Below are 18,527 nucleotides of genomic sequence, written 5' to 3'. Positions count from 1 at the left end.
TTGCTTTTTCCTGTAGGGAGATTTTAAAATTTCTGTTTCCGTATCTTTGGTAGTAACAGACTACTTAGTATTTGGTTTCTTTGGTCAGTGTCATTAATATGTTTTTCAGGAATGTTGTAATTCATCCAAATTCTCAAACGTGATGGCAAGCATTTGATGACAGCATTCTCACTTTGAGGTTCTACAGTGCTTCATCTTTGGAACTAATGTTTGTCTTAGTTTATTCTGTTATGTATTTTGTTACTTCCCATTATCTTTATGACTTTCTGTTACTTTGGTCAGAATATACTGAAGATCATGCTAAGAAAACACAAAATTCCAAAATCTTTGTGGCTTCACACAATGAGTATGACTTACACACACACACACTAAGTGTGAGTCAGCAGGGGACCTCAAGGCCATCACTGGGGATTCAGGATGAGAGGAGGTGGAGAAGAGTGCTACAAGGTTTTACTGCTGACAATTAACATCTTACATATGAAGTGATGTCTTTTTCTCTGGGCCAGATTAAGTGTTCCTTTATATTTTGTTGTATTAAAAACCCCTAGAAAACTTTAAACAACGAAGTCATTTATTTTCATCTTTAATCTTCAGTTTGGTCAGGCATGGCCAGAGCAGCCATTCTGTGCAGAGGCTTAAAGTTGGGGGAAGCACAACTTTAAGCACAATTGACCACTGTCTAGGGGTCAGTGCTGGCCAGGAGCTGATAGTCATCTGGGACTGTTGGCTGAAACACCTGTAATGGCCCTTCCAAATGATTACGTGACTTCCTCAGAGTATGGTAGCTGAGTTCCAACAGTGATCATCCTAAAAGAACAAGGTAGACATGCTTGACATTTTTATGATCCTGTCCCTGAAGCCAAAGTAAACTAATTACACCATGCTCTTTGTTGAGTATCTCCAGGTTCAATAGAAGGAAATACAGAATGGTACTTGGGGAGAAAAGGGCCAGCAGCATGTGGGACAGGAGGTGGTCACACCTATGTGGAAAGTACATTTTGCTGTACTGCTTCATATAAGCCATTCCAAACGTCCACAGGATTATCAGTTAGTTTGTGCTGTGTAACAAACCACCCCAGAAGTTAACAGATAAGAATAACTACTCTTATTTATCTCAGGGTTTTGTGGGTGAGCTCTTATGTCTTACTGAAGAATGCCCAGCTGTTTGGTGCTGTTCTAGCTCATATTTGTGTGGTTGGTTGGCAGGTTGGTTCATAGCTAGATCTCCTAAAATGGCTTTCATTTGCATGTGCAGCCAGTTGGCAGCTGTAAGGCATGGTACTTGGGTGGGATGACAGGTCACTGGACTGCATTCTTCCCTCATTTACCAGGCTAGCCAGAGTTTCTCTGCATGAAGCTCTGATAACTCCAAAGGGCACCAAGCAAGAGGGCAAGGTCACCATGTCAAGTGTTGTCGAGCCTGCTGGTGTGACACAGTTGTCATTAGGCTGGCCAAAGGAGTCAAATGGCAGGGGCCAACGTCAGAGTTGGGGAGAATTACACAAGAGCATGGCCACAGGGAAGGGAACTGTCACAGCCAGTTTTGCTGACAAAGCCAGGCAGAGAAGTGAAACGGTGTTTAGCTGCCCTAATTACTATGACTGTGCACCTCCCTGGTTGCCATATATTTAGTGCATCCCTTGCTTAGGAAAATCTGCTTCCCGGAAGCCACCTACCCATTCAAGGCAACAGGCCCAGTCAAGGGTCTCTGAGAGAGGGACATTCCTTTGTTTATGGGGGAACTGTGAGCTGTCATTTCTTTATCAAGCCTGAGTGTGGCTTCTCTTGGTCTGGAGACCTAGGGACTGGAGCACAGGTTATCAACCACCTCCCATAGAGGACCCCCCAGAAGACCCTCCCATTGTCTCATAGGGAGAGCCACACGCCCTGGGCTCTGGCTTCCAGTAGTTCTGCACCCACTGGGCAGGCATCTGAGGTCCCCGGCCCTGAGACTGAGGGTTGTTCTTTCTCTGGACCCTGATCCTTTTCCTGGACTAGGCTCCTGTCCTCTTATCTTCTGCCTCTTCCCTCTGGGAGGTTCTTCCTCAAGTATAACCCTCCTGACCACATTTGGATTGAGTATGGGTGAGATTCCTTTTCTGCAGATGGAGCAGCTTTCTCAGCCACTTCCTGTGATGGCATAGGCAGATAGGGAACCCCAAGTTTTTTCTAAATCTAGAAGAGCCATGGTTTGGGTTGATGTGTTTTTGGAAACAGATTTCTCGGACTCATTTGTCTTCTCACCTGTGGATTCTAGAGACCACATAGCGTCAAGGAGACGGCCAGGGTTCTCTTCATTCAGGACGAGCTTCTGCATTTGCTGCCTCTCTCTGCCCTCTTCTCTCTCTCTCTCTCTGTCTCTCATTCTTTTGTCTTGTGTGTATTTTAAGCCTATAGGAGAATACACTTTCCTAGCTTTCTTTCCCTGAGTTGTTCTGACCAGTTGGAAGAATTCGCTGTCCCACCCTCCTCGTTGGACCTTGGCTCTGAGTCACCCGATTCCTCACAGGTCTCAACAAAGGGTCGTTGGAGTGTCAGACTGCACTCCAGGGGTGATGGGCATCTTTGATGGCGTGGAAACTCTGACCCATGGTCCCCTCTCGGATCTGGGAGTAAACCAGCAATTGTTTCTCCAAAGGAGAGTCCTTAGAAGGCTTCGTGAAGCGCTGGTCTGGGTGGAGAAGCTGAAGTTTTCAGAAAGCCCGTGGAGATAAGCATGGCTGGTCACCCTAAGGACCAGAACAGGGAGCCGAGAGGAAGTCTCTGGGAACTGTTGCTTCCTCATTGCCTGCTCCTGTGCTTCTGCAGCCCAGGGTCTGCAGGGCCCTGTTCTCCAGCATCTGGAACGTGGGAAGAAGAGGGGAACGTGGAGAAGCCGGGCGAGGACGGGCAGAAGCCGTCCCCAGGGCACTGTGACTGCTGTGGCCCATTGGACTGTGGGGACTTGGGTCAGGGCTTTTGTGCTTCCCGAATCTGGTACAAATTTCTCTTTAGTTCAACTCTATCCAAGAATTGTAGAAGGAATATGATTCTGGGAACTAGAATTCCCAGCAAAGCCAAACTGACCCCAGAGCCATTTAGCTCAGCTCTAAAGCTTCTCAGTTCCCTGCCCAAGCCCCACACCCATGGGTAGGTATTGTTTTCATTATTTTAAAATTCATGTTATAATTTTTGATCAAAAAGTTATTTAGGATTCTGCTTTTTATGACATGAATATGTGGTGAGCTTTAATTTGTGTCTTTGTAATAAGATTCTAATTTAAACTACGCTGTGACTCCTGATTTTTGAAATTTTGTGCAGGCTACCTGATGTACGATTATATAAATGTTCTGTGTGCACTTGAAATAAATATTGTTCTCAATGATGGTTGGGGGTGGAGTTTTGTGTTTTTCAACAAGGCAAGCTTGCTAATTGTGAGGTTCAAATCTTTTCTACCCTTTTGTTTGTTTTCATTTCTACCGTCTGCTCAGCTTACTGATGTCTACAGGGAGGTGATGGATCCGCTATACTCAGTGTATTAGTTTACCCTTTCCTCTGAAATTAAAATTTTTGTTTTGTATACTTTGAGGCTCTTTTACTAGTTTTATGTGCTTAAGTTATAATTGCCTATGTATTCAGATTTGTTGTTGTTGTTGTTGAGACCAAAAGACCTGACAAAAACAATCAGAAGAAGAAAAGTTTATTTGGTTCACAGTTTCAGAGGCTCAGTCCCTGGTTGGCTGATTCCATAGTTCCTGGCCAAGGTGAGGCAGGACATCATGGCAGAAAAGTATGGTGGAGGAAAGCAGCTCTGGACGTGACCACCAGGAAGCAGAGAGAGAGAGAGAGAGAGAGAGAGAGAGAGAGAGAGCAAGCCAGGCCTACCTGGGATAAGATACAAACCCCAAAGCCATGCCCGCCCCCAGTGATCCACCTCAACCAGCCACAGCCTACTTGCCCACAGCTACACCCAGTTAATCCTTCGAGTGGATTCATGCTCTGCTTAGGTTAAGGCTCTCATAGCTCAGCCATTACCTCTGACCTTTCTTGCTTTGTATCACTTGTGAGCTTTTAGGGTACACCTCAGGTCTACACCATAACAATATTCATTTTGTACTTCCTGGTAAAATGCATTGTGACTGTATGCAGTAAGAATGAAAATGATTTCTTCTACTATGGACTTGTGAACATGTAAATCTCCATGCATGTATCTGTATCAGACCTGTTTTATGGCTGCACGCACAGTTCATCTTGCTCAGCGATCACTGTTGCTTGCAGTGTGCCTGTGATGTGCCAGACACCAGCAGCCACACACCCCTGAGTCTGTGTGCAATGGAGAGGCCACCCAAGGTAGGCTCCGTCTCCCCAAGGCACCCAGTGGCAAGGAGTGGGCGTGGGCTTCTGCCCTTTGTCTGTCTGACTGTGAAGCACTTCCCTGAAGCCTGTTTCTTCATCAGGAAGCATTATTTTATGTAGACTGTCCTTTCCCCTTTCCCATCTAGATGAAAAATGGTACTTTCAACAAAACAACAACCACAACCACAACAACAAACCCGTGCAGACGGGAGGGAGGGAAATACAGATACACCATGGTTCTATGGAAAAGCCTCCGAGGCAGCAGAATTGTCGCATAATAAATAAAAGCGATGGGTATTTAATAGGCCTAGCAATTAGAAGAAGCTGTACAAAATTACCAGAAAAGACATCGAAAATGAAAGGATAGAATGTTGGAAGAGAGTGATTGGAACCCATTATCGCGGCCGTGATGAACCGGTGCCCGGCAGCTCCTTTGTGAAAGGCACCTTGGTGTCTCTCACTCACTGTGCCTCGCGGGGTATTTTCTTTACCCTTTTTAAAGGTGTTTTAGTACATTTTAGGACTACTAAGGGCATTTCCATACATTATATTTGTTTGCATTGTATGGAAATGTTTTTATTCCCACAAGGGGAGGGAGGGTTGGAAAATACAAAAAATATTTAATTTTGAATGGTTGATGTTTTGGCTTGTTTTTTACGAGTGACTTTGTTTTATATTCTGAAGTTTGAAAACTGGACTGACTTGGAAGAACACAGCTGCAGGGTGCATCTCTGAGGGTGCATCTCCCTTCCTGTGCTCTGGGGAGGGTGGGGCAGGGGAGAGTGTGGGACTCTGTTCTGGGGGCCTGTCCTCATTGTGTGGACTTGGCCTTAATGTTCCTCGTGAGATCAGCAAGCCTGGAGTTTACAAGCTTATACATTCTTTAATGAATGTGCTTATGTTCTTGTTTGTTTGACACTGATATAAAAGGTCCTGTTTTATAGAGAAGTCCATATTAAACCGTGTTCAGACCTGACCATCAAAGACATGTGTAGAAGGAATAAGTGGCGCTCTCCTCCTCAGAGAGTTCCTGTTGTTCAGTAGGCCCAGGCTTTCTAAAGGCAGGGTCACCACCATGAGCAGCTGTGTGTCCTAAAGCCCTGGCCAGGTGGCACCAGACAGGCCCAATGCTGGAAGCTGGCCCTCCTCCTCTGCTGTGTTGAATGCACAGGGATGTCACACACCTTGTGGGAGAGGGTGTCCAGCTGCCTGGGATTGCGTTATGGCTTAGGGGCCATCCTCCTTAGAAATATATGGAAATGACCCTTGGAGACTGTGTTACCACAAGGATAATGTAATCACTAACCCAAAATGCTTGCTGGCCATGTTGTTGTTGTTGTTCTCAATTTAAAAGAAATTAAACTATTTTGCGGGTCTCTAAGGGATTTCAGGAGCCACCACTATGCCTCTGTAACTAATGGAGAAGTCAGACCAGACGAGTTACTCCTCAGTGATCAAATTTTAGAAAATAAGAAGAGAGAACGGGTACTCCAATATTTTAATCAAAAATAGCATCAGTCTTAGGCACTGCGCCTGGCAAGGTGAGACATGGGGCTTTGCCGCTTGACAGACGGCTTTCCAAGAGGAAGTCAGGAAAGGCTCCTTGGGGCCACTCACCTGGTCCCACTTCCTGTGAGGACTGCCTCTCCGTCCGTCCTTCCTCCTGCAATTGCTAATTTCCACCTGGCAGTCGTCATTTTTGTCTCCGCTTCTTGGTCTCTCTGGTGATGTAAGAGCGGGCGGAGGCCGCGGTTGTTTCTTCCCTCCTGGGTTCGTGGAAGAAGCCACAGCCCTTAGAACAGGGATTTTCTGGCCGCAGAGTGGTTAGTTTCGCGTGCGCAGTGAGTTCACTGTGGGTGGAGGCTGCAGGTGAAACTGGTTTCCATGGATCCGTGTGTAGTGGTCATAGTCTCAAAGTTGATGTCCTCGAGAGGCTGCGTCCCTCCCTGCACGCTCATGGCATCTCTGAGTGCTGGGGAGCTCTCGCCGCCAGGTGGATGTCTAATGCCCTTTTGAAATGGCCATCAAAAGTGGGGGGACTTGATCATGGATGCGAACGGCACTGGAGGCACCGAGTGAGGGCACCTCATTTGATCTCCTTGCTTTCTGCCAGTTCTGGAGAGAAACCCTTTTGGCCAGGTGAAGGCAGACCCCCTTGTTTGGACTGCTGATTGCCACAGGACCAGAGGGCCCGTCACCTGCCACAGACCCTGCGAGCCGTCCCTGGCTGGAGTCCTGGCACTCTCCCTTGCCAGCCTTTTAACCCACAGCAGCCCTTCGTGTGCCTCAGTTTCCCCAACTGTAGAATGGTGCTCACACGAGGGCCCCCTTGTAGGGTTGTTGCAGGGGTAAGGAAATTAATTATTTTATTTCTGAATTTAATTCCCTCGTTCTGGTGCCTCTTTCCCAGGTGTCCTCTGATGCACACATAATTTGAGAGAGAAAAGGAAACAAAGTCAATGGAAAGGGGGCCAGGATTCTGGTTCTGTCCTCTCTCTGGGAACCTGGGTGGGGTTTTCTGGGGATCTGCACTTCTTCTGAGGACAGTGGCTTGGCACTTGGGTGGAGCCATCTCTAGTGTGAGGCTGGAGCTGCTGATGAGATGGAGGAGCCCTGTGCCCATCATTGCAGCTTAGGTATTTATTACCTGGCTGCTCCATACAAGGTCTTGCTAAGTTGCTTAGACTGACCTCAAGCATGTAATCCTCCTGCCTCAGCCTCCTAAGTAGCAAGGATTATGGATATGTGCCCCTTGGCTCTTCAGCTGATGCCCCTGCGGGTGTTTGAGTAACACCACCCACCTGGGTGAGGATTAAAGACCTTAGGCTGCATCCTATCCTCTCACGAATGCTGTAGACAGCAAGATTCCAGTTAACTTTCCGCCAGTGCTAAGCCTCAGTCCCTGCTTGTGTGATCAAAGGAAACATGGTACCTGACATGCGGCTGACGTTGCACGGAACTGAAATAATTGGTTTGCCCTTGGGGGGAAGGGGGGGCTGGAAGATAAATAGAAAATGGGTATTGAAGTACAAAAATGAGTTTAGAAAAATGCATCATCAGTAAGAGGCTAAATAATAAATGCCTATTTTTCTTTTGCCATGGGAGCCCAGGAGAGATGGGATAGATGGGAATAGAATAGCAAACATGGCATATTCTTGTAAGCATTTCCTGGGCTCTTGCCTTCTATATTTAGGACTTTCTGACCCTTTTCTATTAACCTATAATCCCGTTAAAACACTAATTGCTATGCATTAAGGTAAAAGCTCATCATGATAGGGCCAGGGTACTTTCGGTCTCTGATCCAGGCGAGGAAGTTGGTGTCTTAGATTCTCCTGACACATTGTGCTCTTGCATTTTCTCATTTTCTTGTATTTTCTGTTATATAAAATCTATTTCCCCATCTCTCAGGGAAAAATGTAAAGATTTAAAGTCTAGATTCTTTGCCTAGTTTAAATAGACAATATTGTATGATCTATTCAGAAAAACTGGTTATTTAATATAAAATGAATTTTCAATAGTTCAAACTGTTCTACTTTTGAAATAAATTTTTAAAATCCTTATTATGGTTTAGATGTTGTGTCCCCCAAAGCTCATCTGTGAGACAATGTGCAAGAAGGTTTGGAGAGAAATGATTGGGTTATAGCCTAAACCTGATCAGTGAATTAGTCCCTGATGGGATTAACCGAGTGGTGACTGGAGGCAGGTGGGTGTGGCTGGAGGAGGTGGCTCATTGGGGGCGTGGCTATGGGGTACATATTTTGTATCTGGAGAGTGAAGAGCTCTCTCTTTCTGTTTCCTGATCATCATGTGAGCTGTTTCTCCCTGCCACACTCTTCTAACATGATGTCCTGCCTCACCTAGAGCCCTGAGGAATGGAGCCTGCCTTCTGTAGACTAAGACCTCTAAAACCGTGAGCCCTCAAATAAACTCCTTCTCCTCTGTAGTTGGCTGCTTGGGCACTTTAGTCACAGAAGCAAAAAACTGACAAAAATGCAAATCAAAACTACTTTAAGATTTCATCTCACTCCATTCAGAATGGCAGTAATCAAAAATACAGGCAACAATAAACACTGGTGAGGATGTGGGGGAAAAGGCACACTCATACACTGCTAGTGGGACTGCAAATCGGTGCAACCACTATGGAAAGCAGTATGGAGATTCCTCAGAAAACTTGGAATGGAACCACCTTTTGACCTAGCTATCCCACTTCTTGGTTTATACCCAAAGGACTTAAAGTCAGCACTACAGTGACACAGCCACATCAATGTTTATAGTAGCTGAATTTACAATAGCTAAACTATGGAACCAACCTAAGTGTCCTTCAATAGATTAATGGATAAAGAAAATATTATATATATATATATATATATATATATATATATAAAGGAATATTACTCAGCTTTAAAGAAGAATGAACATTATGGCATTTGCTGGTAAATTGGTGGGGTTGGAGAGTATCATGCTAAGCTACATAAGCCAATACCAAAAATCCAAAGGCCAAATGTTTTCTCTGATATTTGAATGCTAATTCACAATAAGGGAAGGGGCACTAAGGAAGAATGGTTACCTTAGATTAGGTAGAGGGAATGAAATGAGATGAGGGGCGGGGTTATGGGGATAGGAAGGATGGTAGACTGAAACAGACATTTTACTGTATGTGTATACGACTGCATGACTGATGTGATTCTACAACACGAACACTCAGAAAAATTAGAAATTATACCCATCTATGTATGATATATCAAAGTGTATATATGCATTCTACTGTCATGTATAACTAATTAAAACAAATTTAAAAAAATTTTAAAATGACTAAAACACCAATAGACTTTGACACTGATTAATGTTAGAACAATGTAACAAGATAAATTACAAGTTTCCTGGGATCTCTCAGTTGTAACTTCTCATTTTTTCCCCTCCTCAGGAAGTTGAAGACCACGTGGCCTTTTTAATAACAGTTCCAACGGCGCTGGCCATTTTCTTCGCGATATTCATCCTCGTCTGCATTGAGTCTGTGTTTAAGAAGCTGCTGCGCGTGTTCTCCTTGGTGATCTGGATGTGTCTTGTGGCGATGGGGTACTTGTTCATGTGCTTTGGAGGCACCGTCTCTCCCTGGGACCAGGTAAAGGAGTTAGAGTGCTTTTTTTGTGTTTCTTCTTGCGCCTTACTCTGTATTCATCTTAGTTCTGCAAATGTGTCTCTAAACTCCAAAGAATAGACCTAGAAATGAGAACAAATTAAAAAAAAATTGTATTATTCCTTTTAATTGACATCATGGTATATATTTATGGGGAGCAATGAGGTGTTTTGATGTATGTGTACTTTGTGGGTTGATTAAATCAAGCTAATTAACATATGGAACACCTCATCTACTTATTTTTTTGTGTTTGAGAATATTTAAAATCTTCTCTTTTAGCAATTTTTAAATATACAACCTATCATCATTAACTGTGATTAGCATGCAAGGAAATATATCACTGAATCTTATTCCTCTGCTCCACATGAAAGTGAATTAAGCCAGGCCCAGAGAAGAAAGTCTTTTGAAATAGCCATTTTTGAGGTGCCTGATGGCCGAGAGCACTCAGTGTCTATTGTGACTAATCAATCCTGCTGTCAGCTGGGGAGCTGGACTGGTCTTGTATGGTCCCCTGTTTGAATAGCTGAGCTGCCACTTGGCCGAGTCTTATTTTATGTCTTGAGCCCAGCTTTGGTGATGTGGTTCTATTTCCTGAGTGCCCCATCTAGGTTTCCAAATCCCTTTGGGACTGGAGCCCTAACCCTACTCTATCCTAAACCAACTGTCCATGACAGTTGCCACCCTTATAGACAGACTTCTGTGACACTGTGTTCCTAGCAACATGATCACGTGCTGTGAAGAGGGCTGCTTCACATTCCTATTGGGACCACCAGTCTGTTATGGTCCTCGGTGAGGCTCTCGGCTTAGAAAATGCCCCGTCGGGGTGGCGCCCTACCTTCAGACTGTGGACTAACCAGTGGGTTTCCTGTGTGCTCCTGCTGGGTGGTGGTCCTCCCCATGTGGCCGCCTGGCAGCTTGATCACATGGTGTGCTGTCCAGGGAGAGTCCGGCTGGAGCTACGGGTAGATGAACTTTCAGCTCAGAGCTTGTAAATGAAGCCACGGGTTTGTAGGCATCCAGAGAGAGAGAGTGAATTGAGCAGCCCATGGGGTCTTCATGGGGTTGGTGCAGACATCAGGCACCAGGGTAAAACAGAGAGAAACAGAATCCAGAAATGGGTGGAGGAGGAGCCATTAGGAGGAGATGAGAACAAGGAGAAGAATTGCCAAGGCCAAGGGAGGAGAGAGCTCAGGGGGAGGTGCAGGGCACAGGCCGTGCAAGAGGCAGAGTGTTCTCGGTGTTTCAGTCAGAAACAACCCCATTAAGCCCTGAGATGAGGTTCCTGGGGGCCTCTCAGTCGGTCCTCGTGTGACCTCTGCCAAGCCATCACGGCCCATGTGCCTCCATTTCTACCTCAGAGGGCAGGGCTGGGCTGAGTGGACTCAAGTTGGTCTGTTTGGCTCTAAATGCTCTGTTGTATCAGGAACAGGAATTTGTGGGTGGTAGCATCTGTCCTTCGCCACGGTCCCAACCAAGCCCAGCACACCTGGCCAGCAGCCTCCCGACCTCAGTGCCCACCTCTCTTCTTCACAATCCAGCGTCCTGGCTTTACCTGGTCCTACAGGGGCACCTTCACCCTGGTGCCCAGGAAACCCACACAGAACCCCTGAGAACCTGGGCTTGCTGTGTGAGCCCTGCCGCCTTGCCCAGCGCACTAGCCAGCTTCTTCATAAGAAGCCTCGCGCTCTGGAAGGCCAAGTTTCCCTTCCTGGTTCCCCATTTTCTTAGCTTACTTTTCTGTATGAATTACCAGTTTGTCATGTTCACTGACATGTCCACTTGGGATCTGGATTTAAATTACATTGAATTTCTGAATTTTGCTTTGAAAGATATATAAAGCCTAGGAATTAAAAAGGGATAATATAAAACACATCCAGAGATTTGCTGTCTTCTATGAGAATCATTTTACCAAATGACAGGGCAAATCTCTCTAAGAAATGTGTTGACTTCCATATCCTTCAAAGACCTGTTTTCTTTTTTACGAAATCAGTAGAAGTTTTTCCTAGATTTATTCTTAGGCATGTGAAATTATTTTCTTGTTCTATAAATAAGAATTTTAAATTGCCTGTTCTGACTGGTTCATGTTGATGCACAAGAATACCATTTTTTTCCTTCTTGTTTTTTTTTTTTTTTTGGCACTGGGAATTGAATACAGGGGCATTGAACCACTGAGACATCCCTAGCCCATTTTATATTGCATCTTGAGGTAGGGCCTTACTAAGTTGCTAAGTTGCTGAGGCTGGCTTTGAACTCGTTCCTCCTGCCTCAGCCTCCTAAGCTACTGCCATTGTCTTTTTATTTTTTTTTGAGAGGGAGAGGGAGAGGGAGAGGGAGAGGGAGGGGAGAGAGAGAGAGAGAGAGAGAGAGAGAGAGAGAATTTTTTAATATTTATTTTTTAGTTTTCAGTGGAGACAACATCTTTATTTTTATGTGGTGCTGAGGATCGAACCCAGCGCCCTGCACATGCCAGGCGAGTGTGCTACCGCTTGAGCCACATCCCTAGCCCAACCATTGGTTTTTAATCTCAATCTATATTCGGTGATATTGGCGGACACTTGCCAGTTCTGCTGGTTTATCTAAGAGCCTCAGTTTATTTATACTAATAATATTGTCATCTGCAGAATGTCAGAATTTTTATCTCCCCTTCAAATCCGACATCACTCCTCTTAGGCAGTGCAGCCTTGTCTAGTTTGTTGGCTAGGGTCTGGCCTAGGGAGGAGCAAGAGCATAGTGACATCAGCTCCGTTTCCAACCCAAATGAAGCCTCCACAGTTCCTGAGTGGTAGAAGCTTGCCCTATCGTTTTAGTAATAATAATAGAGCTGAGTGGTCAGAACGCAGCCTTCCCACCTGGGTGGAAGGCTCTTCTTCCACAGTCGCAGGTCCTTTTTGAGGTAGCCTTCCCTGACCTCCATAGAGCGCCCCATCATACACCACCCTCACCCTCCTCAAGCTTGTCCGTAGTGCCTCAAGTCACACTGCTCAGCCCGACTGGTACGAGGTGGCCTGTGCTGAGGAACACGAGTGTCCTCGGGGCAGGGCTGTACTGTCCTTCCGCCTCGTCCTCTCCCGGGAGCCTGCTGCTCCTTTGATGTGTTCTTTAATGGATGGCTGTGTTTCAACTCCTGGTTTGTTGGGCTCATGATTCGTGTCCATTTATTCCATTTTTACCTCTCTTTTGATTTTATAAGACATGTTTTCTTTTGCTTTGGTTTTGCCTGGTTTTGGGTGCTGGTCATCTGCTTTAAAACAATCTCTCATTTCATGGTCATTTTGTCTCTGCTGCCTCAGGAGTGATTTCTCTCAGGGGCAGAGTCTGTTGGCCAGGCTCTTGGCTATTAGCCATCGTGTTGTTCCCTGACAATTTTGTTTCCAAGCTGATCTTGTGCTTCTTTTCTTTTTAAAATCTCTGTCCCTGTGTGTGACCCCAACCATTGGGTTCTTTCTCTGGCTTCTGGGGCTCAGGAAGAACCAGTTCATACGCAGCGGCTCAGCCTGGACGCCTGTGCTGGTCTTGCGTTGGGCGGCCTCTGCCTGTGGCCTGGGTGGTTCCTGGAATCACAGCTGTGACTACCCACTCTGCTCTCCCCCGCATGGCACTTGGGAAAGGCTGTGGCCGGGACAGTGGTCACAGCTCTTCAGGCCGCTGTCCTGGCTGGAGGGAAATGTGCTTCACGTCGTGGGTCTCCTCGCTCCCTTGACAGAAAAGGGACGCGCCCAGCCCTGTTCCTCCACTGGAGATTGAAATCCCGCCTCCTATTCCCGGCTTTCCCTGTGCCGTTCAGGGGAGTGGGGATCTGGGTTCAGGGAAGATGCCTTCTGGCGCCATATTACTGGGAGCTGCTGTCTGGCTGGCTTTCGCATAGATGCCATGGACATGGGCCCTCAGTGACCACTCGCCATCCAGCAGAGTTAGGTGGTTCACCTCCTTAATGAAGAGGGCTACTGTCCTGCCCTTTAGAATGAAGGCAGCGAAGTTGGTGGCATCGGGAAGTAATACCGAAGGGGCCTGCTGTACAGTCAGAGGGGCCAGCACAGCAGCCACTGCCGACACCACCACAGGTTTGGAAAACCACCCTGATGGGGACAGCTTGATAGAAGGGCTCACAGGACGTGGATGCTGCTCTCCTCATGCCAATGGGCTGTTACAGGGAAGGGATGTCACTGCGTATCAGCCAAGGGAAGAGTCCAGAAAACCGCCCATGCGGAGCCCCTATGTCCTCTCTTTGTGAACATGGACAGTGCTGCTGTCCTAGCAATGACATGTGACGGTAGTTATGAACTACTGTGAAGGCTCAGCTGAGCTTTGGGTTGCAGGATTTGGCTCCACAGACTGCCCACAGCCTGCAGGGCTGTGCTATATCCTCCAGCTTTTGGAGGTGAGGCCCACACTTATAGACTCTTGTCCCCTGGAGGCAGCACTGATGTCTCTAGGCCCTGAGCCTCCACTATAGATCATATTTACACTTTCCCAGGGCCACAGGCCAGTGGGCAAAGACACCCCTAAGAGTTGGCACACTCCGAGGGCCTAGGTCACCTGTCAGCAGCAAGGCCAGGCCAGACCCCTCTGTGGGCGAGGTTTCAGCCTCACTGCATGAAGGCTACCTCACTGAGGGTAGCACCCATCCACCAAACCTCCAGGAGAACTCAGCCATGGGCAGCCAGCACATGCCTGGCGCAGGGTGGTACCAGGCCAGCTCCGAGCGCTTCCTTCCCATAGCCATGAGCAGGGCAATGTCCGCCCTGTGTTAGGGACGCAGAGACCTAGGCACAGGGGGTGAAGTCTCCAGCCCATTCCAAGCTGATGAGGCACGTTGAACCCCAGGCTCTGACTCCAGAGGTCAGTTCCACTCAAGAGACTAGTGGTTCTCAGCCAGAGTGACTGTCATCAGGTGGGCAGAAACCAGGAGTGTCACAAATAAATACCGTACCAAGCACATGGCAACCCACGCCGCAAAGAATGATCCAGCGCCACCTGTTAGGAGAACCAAGTCAGAGCACTGCCCCTCAGTGCAGTGGTTCAACCAAAGCAATGCCAGGACGTGAAGCAAGAGTGGAGTCGACAGTTTCCATCAGGCAAAAGGACAGATTTTGCAGTGTGTGACCCTGAGAGGGTGCGGGCAGGTGTAAGGGTCAGGCTGGGAGTTGGTCAGCAACACGGCTTGAAAGTAACTGGGGAAAAGAGGAAAATGGAGGGGAAAAGGAAAGACCTCAAGAGAGGCCATCAGAGGCCTCGGCTGTCTGTGGACTTCCCAGCACTTACTTTAGTTCAGTACCTGCCAACTCCATCTTGAAAGTCCCTTTGCCTGTGCCCCGGGGACTCCACCCTGCTGACATTTGATCCCTGTAGCTGCCTCCTGAAAGGGAAGGATTTCACAGGAGCATCTTGTGGAGTCGCGGAGCAGCACAGCACGCTGCTGGGTTCTTGACCGGCTGCTCCGTGGCAGCGTTTGTGTTTGACACAGATGTCTTTCCCGCCTGCCTTTGGGCTGCTCTGCAAACGCCTTCTGCTCAGGCTCCCACTTCCCCGCTGAGAAAGTGGACAGGAGGCTCGGCGCTGAGGCTGGAGTTGCATTTCATCTTTGGTTTAAAAGCAGTTGAACCATTTTGAAGTCAGATCGGCCGAGGAGCATGTGAGACATCTTCTCTGTCTGATCTCAGCGGGATGATGCTTGTATTTAAGAACCCAGCAACAGTGTGTATGGATTCTTTTCTCCTTCTGTCCAATACACTCCACAGCACAGCAGCCATTCCTGTCTGAGCCTCTAGCAGGGACATGGAGGGGATGACTGTGTCCTGAGAGTCAGTTCCACCAGAAGTGGCTTCATCAATAATGATGAATGGCATGGAGAAACAATCTGCTCCTCTGTGTCACTGAGGTGGCTAACAGTTGACCAGAGGGGCAGGAGGCATGGAGCTAGAGGACGTACCTCCCAGGGGCCAGCACAGTTCTGTGTGGGCAGCACTTGGGCAGCTAACAGAGCCTTCCAGCTAACAGAGCCTTCCCAAAGAGCAGCCTTAGATCCTGGGTGGTCTGTTTCAGTTTCCTGGGCTGCTGTCACATGGTACCATCTGATTGTGTCCCATAGCTTAGAACAGCAGAAATGTCTGTCTCCCAGCTCTGGGATCACAAGTATGACATCAGGTATGGGAGGAGGTGTCCCTGGGTGAGGGGCAGCACCTTCCCTGCTGGGTCCAGCCTAAGGCTTGATGCTCCGTGGCTTGAAGATGGGCCACTCCAGTCTCTGCCTCTGCCTTCCCTTGGTGACCTGTGTGTCCCTCTCTCTTCTCCCCTCCTTATAAGAATGCCAGTCAGGTTGGATCAGGGCCACACTAATGTCCTCAGTTCACATGATTGATGTAAAGACCCTGTCTCCAGACCGGTTCTGAGTGGAGTTGCATCCACTTGTCCTGGGGCTTAGGACTGGAGCATGTCTGGGTGGAGTCAGTTCAACGCCCAGCAGATTTCATTTCACCAGAGGACGAGCTGTCCCAAGTGTGCCCCTGGAGGGTGGCCAGTGCTTCTGTCGTGGGCCACGTTGTACTCATTTCCCCTGCTTATCTGGTAATGCACTTGACATTCATGTTCCTTATACTCCAAATCACCGTGGAAGGAAACGTGTGCAGGGATCTGTGGAGGGTCTTTCAGACCAGTGTCCATCAGGACTTAGATACCTGCCCTGGCCACCTGCATTGCTGTGGAAATTTACCAGGGCTTTCTCAGTGGGCTTGGTGTGTTCATGGATGTGGGTTGACCTCTGCCCATTCCTGTGAGGAAAGTGCTTCTTCTTGGTTCCTCTGTTAAAGACATAAGGTGCATCCTTCTTGCCTGATCCTTGGAAGAAAAACCTTCAATTCTAAGCTTTTAAGTGATACTTAGCAAATTTCTAAGAAGAAGGAAGCTGTTTCGTCTCAGCTGATGATTGCTGACTTAGGACCCTCCTTCTGAGATGATTTTCTGGGATAGGAAGGGCGTGTTGGTCAAGGGCTGAAGCTTGTCTTCATTCGGGAGAGGCCAGGCAGAAATGGTCACCTGCAGAGAGAGGAGCCGAGTCCTATTTGCATCCGACTCTGGTTTTCTGAATTCCCCTTTTTTGAAGAGCCCTTTCAGCGGAGCCAAGAGCATCTACCCCTGCCAGCCCCACTCCAGCCCCACTCCAGCCCCATGCCTCCTACAGTGGAGGCCCTGCTGAGGTCACCATGCACAGTGGCTAAGTCACCACCACTGATCCCGAGACTGACGTTCAGCTCCGGGAAGAAGAGACTTTCTTTGTCCTGTTGCTTGAAAGGAAGTCAGACATTCAGTGCGAGCATGTGTTTATTTTTTTACAAAAATAGGACATCGGTGCACAAACATCTTCCTTCTTATTGAAAATGGGTGAGAATGAATGAAAACCAAGGCCTCCCGGAGCCTTTGAAGTGGAGCAGTCGTGCTGGTTTGCCCTTCCTCTGGTGTGGCTCTTGGAATGTGTTAAAGAATGTACTTTCCACAGGAAGAGCCCAGGAGCATGGGATGAAGGGGGAAAGGCCACCTAGAGACTCGCCCAGGGCCCCTCACACCCCTCTGTGTGCTGCTGCTCAGCAGGGCAGCTTCTCAGGGGGCGATTCGGACGTGGTGTGAAGAGGTGCACGGTGCACGTCTGAGAAAACCTACAAAGTGGTCAAAGACATTTCAGTTTGCAAGGAGGATGAGGCTCTTTGTTTTTTTTGGGTGGTGAAGCACATGCTGAGGAGACCTGTGACTCCTAGGGAAGTCCAGCGGGTGGCCCAGCTGGCAGTGCAGTTATTTTGAGATCCCACACATTTCTGGCTGCGGAGAGTGGAGGTGGCGAGTCTGATTCCTCCCCACTGTTGGGTCCTAACCAGACGCGGTGGAAATTGTCCTGGCCGTGCAGACAGCTCAGTGTTCACCAGGACCTCACCTGGGCTTTCTGGACCTGGTTTTGCTTCAGTGGATAATTCTGTTGGGGTTTCTGGAGTAATCTGCTTCCTCTTCATTTCCTTCTGGCCTTTTCTTAACAGAAGAAGGCTTTGGTACTGAAGATGGGCTTCTGAGTTAAGCTGTTATTGGGTAATTAGACTTGCTTTGCAATTCTTACCTCTGTGCTTTTGTAGTCCCAAACCCAAACTTCACATCCAATCTGCACTTTAAAAAAAATTGGTACCAGCTATTGAACCCAGAGGGGCTTTGAGCCACATCCCCAGCCCTTTTTATTTTTTGAGATAGGGTCTCACTAAGTTGCTTAGAGCCTCACTAAGTTCTGGGGCTGGTCTTGAACTTGGGATCTTCCTGAGCCTCCTGAGCCTCTGGAATTGCAGGCGTGTGCCACTGTGCCTGGCCTAGATGCATTTTAAAGACCGTGTGGCCTTGGAGGCACTTTGTTCTACTGTTCTCTTCAGCACAGTTCTGCCCACAGAGTGAACACACTGCAAAGAATTGTGGAAATAACTGAATGTGGCTGCTTGCTGCTCTACCACAAGGACAGTAGAAGACCTTCCCTGGTCCTCCCTAGGTCAGATGCTAGTTGCTTGACACATATAACTTCTTTATCTGCACAAACCCATGGAGTGCTATTATTATTTTCATTTTACTGATGAGAATACCTAAGCCCAGAGAAGTGAAGCAATTCCTACAAAGTCACACAGCTAGGAAGAGAAGCTAAATTTGAACTTGGCATTGTGGCACCATCTTGTTTTATCTCTGCATGCCCTTTGTCATGCACGACCGTGGGGCTTCTCCTCCTGTCATGCCTAGGCAGACGGCAGAGTACCGTGTGATGTGGAAGGGACATAGTTGGCATCTGGACTATTCTTGCAGAACCACTGTTGGTTCAGAAGAGCTTCATGGGGAGGGGGCTGTTTCTTCAGAAATGCCCAAAGCTGTCAGCATTCTGAGTCACCAGCTGCGCTCTCACCTGGGGGCAGGTCCACTCTGCAAACCAATCAATCAGGGGAGACGGGACTTATTTGACTGAAGGAGCCACAATACCTGTGCATGTGTTAGTAGAGGAGGGTGTATTATTGTTCGGGAATCAATTATTACTTTAATACAGAAA

General features: G+C 47.7%; 1 protein-coding gene across 1 annotated transcript in view; it reads left to right on the top strand.

Moving 5' to 3' along the window:
• Nucleotides 1-18,527, top strand: part of Adcy2 (adenylate cyclase 2) — a 377,019-nt gene that overhangs the window by 9,299 nt on the left and 349,193 nt on the right. The window contains exon 2 of the mRNA XM_046430364.1: nucleotides 9,260-9,457. Coding sequence (XP_046286320.1) covers nucleotides 9,260-9,457 — 198 coding nt within the window. The remainder of the gene's footprint in view (nucleotides 1-9,259; nucleotides 9,458-18,527) is intronic.

The sequence above is a fragment of the Marmota monax genome, unplaced genomic scaffold (genome assembly GCF_021218885.2).
Source record: "Marmota monax isolate L192 unplaced genomic scaffold, Marmota_monax_Labrador192_F-V1.1 WCK01_AAM20220418_F8-fsc00082, whole genome shotgun sequence".
In the NCBI taxonomy this organism is placed as follows: Eukaryota; Metazoa; Chordata; class Mammalia; order Rodentia; family Sciuridae; genus Marmota; species Marmota monax.
The sequence above is the reverse complement of the archived record's forward strand: the minus strand, read 5'-3'. Positions and strand labels throughout refer to the sequence as shown.